Genomic DNA, 12,288 nt, shown 5'->3' with positions numbered 1-12,288 from the left:
ACGCCTTCGTGGCTGCAAGTGTGTGTTGGAGCAGCTTTTCTCTCCCTACAGTCCTGTCATTGTGACAACTGCTAGAAAGCAATTAAAGAGATGACATGAGAAGAAACTGCTCCCATGAGCGGCTTCTCCACTCCACTCTCATTTTCTCCTGTTCTCATCTCTGCCCTCTTTTTCCATTTTTTTCTGGTGGTTGTTAAGACATTTCCCAAGTCCGTCAGATTTTCTTTTCTTTTTTGAATAAATAAAAAATAAACAGCGCTTTTCTTTTTTACTGGTCATTAGTGTATTTATGAAAAGAGGTCATATCAGATCATGTGTAAATCATTTATAAATAGATCACTCCTTTTTTCATTGTTGCATATCTGCTGCACATACGTGCACTGCGGCCAACAGATCTGACAAGGATAAAAGCCATGTTACTGTCAGTCATAAATGTTTAAATAAATAAATAAATCTTCGAATATTTGTGTATGTTGTCCATGGTTTATTCCACCCCTCTTCGGGTGAGTCACAAATAGCTTGTGGTATGTTTGTGTTAAAGTAGATGGGTGTAGCTGCGCAGTGGTAAAGTGAGAAATTTTCCCCTGTGTCTCTGTGTACACTTTGTCTTCCTACAGCTAACCAATGTCCCTTTTGTCTTATGACAAGTACAACACACACACAGCGTGACATAATGCTGCACCTTGTCTGAAGGTGTAGATGGTGTCACTGGCAGACAGGTTGGTGCTGGTGACAAAGTTCTCACGGTTGGATGCCTCAACCTCCACTCGGGACCAGCGCTCCAGGTTGCCATGGAAACCACTCACGTCACCCGTCGGGAGGGTGATGTTGGTCACGTGGCCCTCGCTGTTGTACCTTGGAAAATGGACACAAAGATGACGATTTCAAGCACGAACGCACAAATAACTGTCACTCTCATGCAAATGAACAGAGCCCTATGCACAAACACACACATTTACTCACTATCATTCTGTTTTCCTCTCTTATACACGAGCATCAGCACAGAGTGTCAACTATGATTTATATGTGTAATTATCCAGCTGTGGAATTTGAAACAGAGACTGGGTTGGCAGTGGGGAATAATTCAGACTGATGTGTTTTTGGAAGTATGTATCTGTATGTATGTACTCTTGTGTGTTACTACAGTACAAGAGTGTGATCAAAGTGCTGCACATCCTTCAGCTAATCAGTCACTTAAGCAAAGACAAAAAACAACACATGTTACAATACAGTTGGTGATGCACCACCAGATGGCAGTCAGATTTCACAGCGCTAACAAAAACTTGGTCTTACATTGTTACACATACACACATGCAAGCCCCTGTTCACGCGGACATTCAGAGTGAAGCAACAAAGCATCAATGAAAGATGAAAAAGTGAAAAGTGAAGCATAGAAAGACAGAAACAAAGAAAGAAACTAAAACATGACAGCACACTAAAAAGAGAAAAAAATTGCAAACTTACTCATAAACAGTAGTCCAACTGTTCTCATCACTCTTGGTTGCTAGGAGACCTGTGTTGCCATGGTAAGTGATGTGAGCGATGTCATGGCCTTGGGCTGACACCTTCCTTAGTGTTCCACTGTTGCTAAGAGACAGCCAGTACACCTGTCCTCCAGGTAATGCTAGCCAAAGAGGCACTCCATGAGCATCTCTCCTCACCTGGATCCCGTGGCCGTCGCGACACATCAGCCCAGACAGCTGACCGTCTGTGCCGTAAGAGAAGTTGTACAGGTAGTGGCCTGTGATCAGGTGTTTGGTATACATGTGGGATCCATTCTGTTATCAGAAACCAAAGAAAAAGCAGCAGTTAGGATTGTATGGAGGCTGTATTTAATAATCTATTATTAGATCTATGTGTAATGCACTCCCTACGTTCTTACTAATTATCAGCTAAGTACTAGCTAAAGAGTCCAGGTTCCCAGTGTTACGTATGATAATCCCTACAAATAAGTGTCTAGTAGCCGGTCTACTCAATTTGTGCAGTTCAACCAGTCTTAAGTTAATATTGTGCAAATCTTAAACATTTAGATTATATAACATTTATTCAAGTTATAACCATTTGAATGTTTGAATGTAGGCACTGCAAAAATTGCAGTAAATAAATGCACAGTGGCACATTAATGTTGTTCATAAAAAGGTCTTATCCTCATTTGGAACTTAATTAGGATAAACTGTCTGTTCTTTTTTTATCATTTGGGTATACTTTGCATTGTGTACCTGGCTGAAGAGATAGAGCTCCTGGTCCAGTGGGGAACTGATCTCCACCAGTCCTGCAGGACTGGGCTGAGGTTGATTTGGGCTGACAGCTCTGATCCGGATGTTGCCCAGATCAGCAATATAGAGGGTTCCGTTGGGGGCCACGGCCAGAGAGGAGGGTGCTTTGAGACGAGCGTCACGGGCATACCCTCCGTCTCCTGATAGGAGATACAAGAAGGCATTATTTCAATAAGGGCAAACCATTTATCAACAAAACAGGATAGTAGAATATTCCCTGAGTTATAACCTGAGAAATACAAATCATTCTTTAGAAAAAGTCACCACCGGTGCACACATGCTTTATAAAATGTGACAATCACTTGGTGTCGGTTAAGCAGTTATCAGTTCAGCTCAGGACTTGGACTTGTTGGAATACGTAGCTTCCCACTAGAGTGAATATGGCCACCTTGATAGTGACCTTAGCCTTATCAGACACCGATAGTGGGTGACTGAATGCATTCAGATGTCTGTGGTAGCACAGCAGGATAACAACCAGGTGAAGCCCTTAGATGCTGGCAGCAGTGGGCCCAGGGCCTCTGATGGGACTGTGCAGTCAGCAGGGTGGCAGTTTATCTCTTGACAGCATGCACATGATGAACGTATGTGTGTGTTCATATTTGCGGGTGTGTGCTCACACATGCGCACATGTTCAAAGACACTCTGTGAGTGTTTATAGTGACGGGATGGAAACGGAAAGCCTCTGAAGAGAGTAATCATCTGTTAACAGCAAGACATGATTGAAAATATGCAAAGTACAACGCAAGAAATAGGGATGGTTACAGCCCATTGGCTTGTAGCATGAGAGAGACACTTCCCTCCATTTTGAATAGAAAAGAGACAGATTTTTATGAGCAGAATTAAATGATAAAATCACATCCTCTGACACTTACAATGAAAGCATGGCTTAACTGTCAAAAGAACATCTGCTTATTTGTTTGGTCCTTTCCCTCTTTCCTTTATTACATTTCAGGTGCCCTTCCATGATACACCAAGCAGTTAAAACCTTCAGCGGCTAGACAAGAGCTTCTTCTTTTGCCAGCTGTAATTTGAATGGATTTGAAAGGTTTCTCTCAAGCTGGTTCCTACTGAAATTTAGCTGGAGGTTGTTGCGAAGGAGTGTCCCTATGAATACAAATATATCTGTCCATACTAACACACCCCTTCACTTTCTGTATACCCAACACACATACATTCTCAAATTATATTCACTGACTTCTCCATTGTGACATTAGAGATGGCCATTTTTTCCTCTATGGTATAATCACTTACATAAATGTCAATACCATCATTTTTTAATATTTTTCAATGACAGCCAAAACAGTTGGGCTTTGATATTAAAAATCCATCTGATTAAAATAATTTAGACAGATTTAATGGAGAGAAGGAAACAGAAGGAGGCAGACAAGAGAGAGAAAGTTCTTAAGCACAGCTAATAAAATCATTAGCCAGCAGGGACACATAGGCTGCACGATTTAATCACTCAACATAAGGCACACTGACTATTTCTATTTATGCACTCTTCATAAATGTACCTGTGTTTGTTTCCTTTAAACCAGGCCAAATATGATAAGATCGGACATTATTGTACAGTGCGGCTACATGGTGTTTTTTTTTTTGTAGCACTGTAATCCTATTAGCCATAATCTAATACTCCTACTTTACTTAATCCTGTGGTTGTGTAACAAGAGTGTGTGTGTGTGCGTGTGTGTGTGTGCTTTCTGATGACCCACCAGAGAAGCAGTCACAGTTGGGGTCTATCTTACAGTCGCAGTCCGTGGGGGCTCCAGAAATAACCGATATCTCCCCATTGGTCGACACCTGTGGTGCGTTTCGAAAAAAAATAAAACAAAACAAAATTGCACGTTTAAAAATGCAGATCATTTATTGGAGAGAAGATAATGTTCACCAGCATCCTTTGTTAAGTCTAATCTTCCAGGCAAACAAGATAATGATGGCATTTCATCAAAACCTGACCTGAGAATACAGATTAATACTACAATGAAATAAAAGGAAAATGACAACAACACAACACGCTGCTCGTACCTTGACCAAACATTCTTAGATGATATCTTCGATGTTTTTTGAAGGAAAAACAGCATGAATATATATCCTCAATATGTGGGAAGAGTCCCCATTTGGTCTAAATAGGGCTTTGCTGATGGATTGATGTATCTTTGCAACATTAAATCCAGCTCTCCAAACAAATTAAAATGATTGTCCTGATGGGGAGTGCTATAAATGATAGAAAAACTGCAACACCAACAGTTTGATTTTGATTAGGCTTGGAAGAATGATGCCGCTTAAGTGACTCAAGGGATGCATGCATTTTTAGAAGATAATTCAGGAAGATGATATGTTTGATTTAGATTTTTTTTTAATCAACCTTATTATCCCTTAGGGAAAGTTGATTTTCAGCATGTTTTATAAAGCTTCTTCTGTATTTTCACTGCCTTAATTTTGATGGCTACCGTTTCATAATGTACAGACATGAAAGCAGTGTCAACATTCTCATTGGACTCCCCAGCAAAAAAGCAATTAAGCAAATTTCCAAAAAAAGTTAAATTAATGCTACTTAGTTTAATAACCTAAATCCATATTTATCAAGTGCCTTGGAGTAAGAAACCAAAATGCTCCAAAAATTCTTAGAGAGAGATGAACATTTGGTCCTAATTTTAGGCTTGGAAGTGAAACCATTCCATCAGCTTTCTTGACTTTGTAAGTTACTCATTCTGTATGTCCTCCAAAAATTAGAAGAGCTGCAGAGTTGTCCTAACAGTTTTGAGTTGAGGCAAACATGTTCACATATTTAAGGAATGGAGAAAAAAAAAACAGTACAGAGAATTTCGATTTACTTCTGGATAAAGCCACGCATCTTTAGGGATATCAAAAAGACGTAAAAGTCTTTTGACCCGCATGTGTCCACAAATATGCCCACTTCACAAAAAACAAGTTCTTGTAATGTGCCCTTAGTTGAAAACAAACTGCCACAACAGAGCTGATTTTAATGCACCTCAAAGCTCCAATACCATGCATATTCAATAACACCCATGCCTCTATAGAAGATTAAAAATAAAATTCAACACATATTGGTTATGCATGTTTGATCCCTGATGTGAGGGCCAAATGTTATGAGTGTGTGTGACAGACAGGTGCCTGGACCGCGAGAGCAAACCAGAATTTGTGCCAAAGCATAGCCTGAATACACTTACTGCAGCCAAGATACATTCACTTTTAATGGGGTTTATTACAGTGACAAAACAGATTTGTTGACTGAACAGTACAAGATGCAGCTGGTGTCAGACATTTAAGATGAAATGTAGTGGTTAATTTGGTTGTCATTTTTTTTAAAACCAATTTAAAATATATTGTCAGTCTGTACGTGCGCACAGCTAGTTTGTCTTACAAGTGACACAATGTTTCGGTATTTAATTTAGCTTTTTGAACATTATCAGCCTGTCAGGTTTTTGAATGTGTTGATTGAGCATCGGAAACTACTGAGAAAATCTGCAACACATCCTAATTTTCTTTTACTTTTCACTGTCTGCTTTATTCACCCACAAGGGAGAACCTTTACTTGTTGCTGAGAGTGACACAGTAACAACAGTGTACCAGAAAATAACAGAAAAAAAGAAAAAAATAGTATGTTAATTGCTCTCTCCAACATGGCTGTGTGGCCTCCATCAAAAAGGCATCTGAGGCATTTTATGCTCCTCTCTGCCTTCACATGGACTCAGCATGGTGCTGCTGACCACAAAGGCACTATTGATTGAGTCCAGCAGGTAATATCTTTGTAGTGCTGGTGTGGGCCTGTAATAGCATGCTGCTAGCTAATGGAACTAATTGACAAATGATCCCCCCCCCCCCCCCCCCCCCCTCCAAAAAAAAAAGAAAGCAGGCTTGTAGATTATGTTTTGGAAGCATTGCAGTTTTGTATATCCACGTGTAAGAAGCAGATTCGGAGAAGTGTCTAACTGCACAGCATCTGTAACCACAGCTAACAATCTAAGCAATCTGGGACACATGATGCAACAAATGTGAGGGTAAATTGAAGTTATCAGGTCACAAGAAATGTCAGTGTTGGTTGTAACAGATTTTTTTTTCTGTTTGTCCATTTGGCTAGAGATGTGAAAGATATTTTTGCAGGGGCCCTTGCTCTGTCATCATTCACAGAGGCATGCAAGGTTTGGACATCTGTCCTGAATTTAGTAAGAGAGGGGCAGTTGAAGATTTTGGAGGGTGTAGTGGAATACATTAAAGCGTAGTTATTGTTGACCAGGGAAATATTTATATTTGGCATTAATAACTAGAGTTAAGGAATGATATATAAATACTTTGTAAAAGTAAATCTTCTGTAACTGGATTTTAAATACACTGACAACATAAAGAAAGTCGTGGGTTTCTTATAAAACATGTTTTGTATAAATGTCTAAAATTGGGAATGAGATGGCTGGAATCAGATGACTTTTCTAGCTAAACGTAACCAGAATAAATGTGGTATTTTTGGTGACAGTGACCTGTTGGATTCGGTTGATGCGCCTCTCATCAGTTTCTGCGATGAACAGTGTGCCCAGGTGAGACATGGCGATAGCCTTGGCAGCCTCCAGGGTGGCACGCACCGCTGCCCGGCTTACAAGGTGGTGGTCAATACCTGGAACCTGGCAGTGGATCGGACGTCCTGCCACAATACGCACTTGAAGGCTTTCTGACACCTAAAGAAGAATACTTCCATGTATTAGCTTTGTAAAAGATAGGCAGAATGGAAATGGTTAATGCAGCTGTAGTTCCACTAATAATTAGTTCTTTTCAGTAGAATCAGCCACTGACAATAAAGCTTTGTTGATGCAGTGTATCAAGCTTCAAGCAACCAAAGCCTGCCTCATCTAATGACCCATTAATTTTCTCAAGATACACACAGGCAGTTCATTAATTTTGGAGAACAGGTTTTGGGGTCAAGCAAAACCTGAGCGACTAAACATTGTATTTTTAACAAGGTGCTCTTTTCTAACAGTAAAACTCACTCTAAATGCACCTAAAGTGACAGCACTGCAATTTCTGAGAAATATTTTATTACCTTTTCTTTTTTTGCTACATATAGTGCAGACGCCTCTCCAAAAGCCTCTCAAAAAAAGCATTATTGTGAATAGGAAACAGGTTTAGAATTCATTCACAGGCAAACATGTCTTTTGTGCGTGTGCTTTTCCACCTGGAGGACAATGTTGTTGTCCAGGATGTAGAGGGAGTTGTCTAGCGGGTTGATGGCCAGGTCTGTTGGCCACTCCAGACGCACCTGCGGAAATAAGACATATGTATAAAAGCACATATCACCCACACTGCAGATGTATTTCTATTAGAAATGAAAACAGAAGAACAAGAAAGCCTTGGTAGCGATCGCCCACAAGAGTCGGTTACAGGTGATACAAATAGCATCTCCTTAATAACACAGCATTAGGCCTCCTGACCCTCCCTGCTCATGCAAAGGTCAGTGGCGGGCAGGGAGCCTTCCCCGTGTTTATTCAAGACTCACACCGGCTCGCCTCGGCACTGTTCCAAATGTCAACCAATAACCATGATCGCTGCCTGCTCAAATAGCACACCCTGCCCGCTAACACCGTGGGGGTCAAAGACATACAAACCTACACTAGTGCACAGCCACCCACACCACTGTCTAGCTCACACACACAAACACCCAAAACTGTGTGCTGTGTCTGCTCCGGAGACAAAGCGGTGTATCTGAGAGATCAGTGGGGTGATTGATGACTCTGAGAATGGATTGGTAAATAAATGGATCATGTTAAATTGCCACTGACATGTCCAATTATAGGCTCTGTCAAATGACAGAGAAGATGGTTCACTCTGAAATCCCATTTTAAGAGGTAGAGAGATTCATCGAGCAGGACTCACCCTTGTCCTTAGCCAGAGAGGACATGCATCAAATTTCTCCTGCTCATGATATTGAATGCTGCAGTGATGCCAGGTGATCACTTTTACAAGTTAAGTTGAGCTGTGCGGAGGGCAAGGTCTGCAGAATTAAAAGGACCCCTCTACCCGCAATATTAATATAGGATTCTAATATTGGCTCAGAATGACAACCCTGGCACTGGTAATTTGACTGATGCAGTATATTTGTGGGTAAGCTGTGGGTAGAAAAACTATTCTGATCCTTTAATTAAGTAGTAATGCCACAGTGGAGAAATACTCAATCCAACACACTTACTCATGAGATAATTAGATGCATTATTAGGGCAATGTATTTAGAGTAGCCTATTAAAAGTAAAAGAAATCTTTATGGAAATAGTTCCTGTCCATATCATATACTGACAACAATTTTTACTGATGCATTTACATGAAAACAGCATTTTTATTTGTTAATTTCTATAATTATGCATTTTTGCATAACAATACATATATATTTTTTAATGTCTTTACAAGTTTGTATGTGAGGTTTTAATAATCCCACTAAAAATCTTTACATATTTTTATTTTCATGAGGCAATAATAACAAAAATCAATTCAAACTAACTATTTTATTTTATTTTTTTGGACCCCCACAATTTTTTAGAATAGGTCCCTTGAGTTAAGTTTTCAACTACCAAATGGTGTCAGATAAATGTAGTTGAGTAAAAAGAACAATATTTCCCCCAGAAATGCAGAAGTGTAGAAGTATCAAATAGCACCAAGTGTAAATGTTTAAGGTAAGTACAAGTACCTCTAAAAAGTATATAATTACACTACTTGAGGTAATATATTTAATTTGTTCTACAACAAAAATAGTGATTTAAGCACTCTGGAAGTTACTCTGTGTCGTGACTCAAATGGGCTGTGGTTGCAGCCTGTTCGTTTTATCATTGCCACATTTGAACCTATGATAAAGAGACAGCGAACATCATAGCCACAGATGACTCAGCAGGTGTTAAACTCTATTAGTATGGTTTTATATACTTTTACTGATGGAAAGACGTTCACAGTAATTGCAATGTCGTCATAGTTGCATTTCACAAAAAGGGGAGAATTTACATTTCATGTCAACCTTAAACTATAAATTTAAGCCAACACACAGCCAGCAGATTTTGCATAAATTCCTACAGTGATGTTTGTCTGGCCCTAGATACAAAGGCTATCATCAATACTGATGCCATATCGAGGTCACAGTAGCTTAGAACGAGCACAGATGGAGGATAAATGTGACTGAATACGACCAGACGTGCTGCAGAGGCTGATGACTAACAAAGAGAAAGACTGTGAACATGGGACACATGAGAGCACCTCTGGGAATTCACCTGGGCTGAACACGCATATTCACACACACATACAATCACATACACAGTCTCTTGTTATGTGTAGGCAGAGAGTCCTCTATAGAGCCAGAAGTTCATCTATAATTCATCCTCTGCTCTAATAGGCCTGATATAAGTCAGCAGCGTGATCTGAAGGCTGGCTGATCAAATCTGTGCAGTGACTGCTTTTGGTCTTACAGTGCTTTCTCTCACAGACACCCACCTTTAAGAGCTTCCCTGTAATGCAGGCTAGGCAATTTTTATTTAAAAAGAGCAAACAACAAATAAAAATTTGTTTGTGATTCATCACCTTTTTGTACTTTCTGTAAATAGTGGACACAAAACACATGCAGGGATCTTGTATTTCCTAAGATTATTTTAGAATACTCACATAAAGAGTATGAAGACTATTTCAGAGCAAAACATGAGGCTCTAGATTTTGCACCAGTCATTTAAACTCCACTGCATTATTAGCTTACCTGACTGATGTCCATGCGTGCATCACAGCTTAGCGGCTGCGTCGACATCAGTCCGTTTGAGCCAATCACAGTGGAGAGCAAACCCCTCTCATTAATCTTCTGAATAGTGGTGCCATCAACGAAGTAGACAACACCTCTTTTATCCACTGCAATACCTGGGTGGGTGAAACAAGAGAGAAGCAGAATAAGCTTTTAAAGATGACAGAAAACGTGAGTGGGGGTGAGAGAACAAAAATGGGAAAAGGAGAAAATATGTACGAAATGGAGAAGTGAAGAGATGGAGAGGAGTGGGAAAGGAAGAGAATTAAAGTGAAGAGAGGAGAGGGCTTCGCAGAGGCATCCAACTCAGTTAGACATTCAGCTCAGCAAGCGGCTGTCTTATCAAAGGCACTGCACCACAGAAATGTAATTATATTTCCATTCCAGAGCCCACTAAAGGGATTAGAACAATGCAACTGGAGGAAGTAGTTATTTGTCACATTAGATGTGTGCAGGGTGCCGCAGTGAACTTTTGACATTTGACGCTTGTGCAAATGTGCATTATAAATGTGCATCCATGTATCTTCATGTGTGCATATACACACGGGCTTTTTGAGCGTGTTTTGCTATGAACGGAGTAAACTTGAACTCTCCTTGCCGTGTAGATCTACAGTAGGCAGCGAGTAGAGACAGAGGGGCAGAGAGGTATGTCCAGGTATTAAAGGTCAAGGCAGACTATGAATCATCTGTTATGGATGAGGAACGACCTTCATCCCTGTCTCATCTCCATACAGAGAATAGTGCCTTGACTCGACTGCTCAGCAATAATATGCCACGACTCAACCCTCACCTCTCTTACCACATACCGCCAATTTGCCTTGATTGCTTTTACTGAGCATCAGCAATAATAAGCCATATTTCAGTATATCTTCCTGTCATCTGCAATGCAAGTGCCTTACAGTTGTGCCATTTAAAAATACATTTTGTTAATGTTCTTTCATAAAATCATGGCGGGTTTTTGTATATGTCAGTTTATCTCAGTCATGCCTCAAAGGACTTAATGGAGAAAAAAAATCTATTTATCTCTAACTGACCAATCACAAAATTCAATCTTGCAATACAATATGCTACAAAATAAACCATTAAATCAAAATACCATGACACAATGTGGTGTGGCTTGCACAGTAGAATTCTGGCTATATTCAGGTGACAGAACAAACTGACCCATCATTCGACATATGCTTATACCTTAAAGGTATAATGAAAAACAACTTTTCAAATTGTTGCCTAGTGACACATCCACCAAATGTGGAGATTAGCCACCTGATCAATGCACAGGTAAGTCCAGAATTCACCCGAACTTTACCTCTGTGTTACTCTTCACCAACTTCTGAGGGAAATACCATCCTAACAGTAACATCCGAACATAAGGTAACATATAAAAAAATTGCTTGTCTTGTTCAACTGACACTTCATAATCGAACCTGTACAATTTATAACATGAGACAGAGGAAAGCAGAAGAAAAGCTGGAACAATAAAAATCTTTTTTCATATTAAATGAATTATATGGATTATCATTAAACTGCTGTTGTTCGACTGAATTTTAATTCCACATATGGAGGTTCTGGCTGCTGTCCCAGCACTACCCACAATATAGACAGAAGAAAACTTCAGAAAAGGACTCAAAGAATGATGTGACCATGCACAAGTGCCAGCTCGTCATAATAAAAAATGGACAAAAGAGCGACATGATCAGTATGCAGTACAGCTCTAACTTCTCCCTCATTCAGTTATTTTATCCCATTTCCTTTGATTTTTTTTTTCTGATTCTGTCAGTCTTTTTCCTTTCAAACTCTGTCATCCAGGATTATGTGGGGATGTATTTGTGCTCACTCTGTAAGCTCAGGGTAGAAATCTACTACTGCCCTTTTCCCCAGGCAGCACTAAAGGTCTCATCCTCCTTGACATAAAATAGCTTTCTTTACACATAACTCCATTCAACATGTGCACACACACTCACAAACGCAGACACGTGTTCAAACATGATGCACCGCCACCGCAACTCGCTTCACAAATGTCCTCAAACCGAGCAACCCTGGACCGACCCTGAGTCATAAATTGTGCAGGTGGAGTGAAGGGGGGGCAGGGTCAGTGTGTTTCCTCCAGAGGCCAGAAGGTGAACTGCAGAGTTCTCCCTCCTGGCCCTTTCATCATCCCTCTGACACAGACAGATTACACCACCCACACACCCTCACCCCCCCACCAACACCCCTGCTCTCCTCTTCTAGCTTGCCCTC

General features: G+C 40.3%; 1 protein-coding gene across 1 annotated transcript in view; it reads right to left on the bottom strand.

Moving 5' to 3' along the window:
- tenm1 (teneurin transmembrane protein 1) overlaps positions 1 to 12,288 on the bottom strand; it is a 152,345-nt gene that overhangs the window by 13,029 nt on the left and 127,028 nt on the right. Inside the window, exons 23-29 of the mRNA XM_026330036.1 lie at positions 10,012 to 10,166; positions 7,462 to 7,545; positions 6,773 to 6,967; positions 3,989 to 4,076; positions 2,220 to 2,416; positions 1,465 to 1,778; positions 683 to 855 (exon numbers count right to left, since the gene is read on the bottom strand). Coding sequence (XP_026185821.1) covers positions 683 to 855; positions 1,465 to 1,778; positions 2,220 to 2,416; positions 3,989 to 4,076; positions 6,773 to 6,967; positions 7,462 to 7,545; positions 10,012 to 10,166 — 1,206 coding nt within the window. The remainder of the gene's footprint in view (positions 1 to 682; positions 856 to 1,464; positions 1,779 to 2,219; positions 2,417 to 3,988; positions 4,077 to 6,772; positions 6,968 to 7,461; positions 7,546 to 10,011; positions 10,167 to 12,288) is intronic.

The sequence above is a fragment of the Mastacembelus armatus genome, chromosome 10, assembly GCF_900324485.2.
Source record: "Mastacembelus armatus chromosome 10, fMasArm1.2, whole genome shotgun sequence".
Lineage (NCBI taxonomy): Eukaryota > Metazoa > Chordata > Actinopteri > Synbranchiformes > Mastacembelidae > Mastacembelus > Mastacembelus armatus.
The sequence above is the reverse complement of the archived record's forward strand: the minus strand, read 5'-3'. Positions and strand labels throughout refer to the sequence as shown.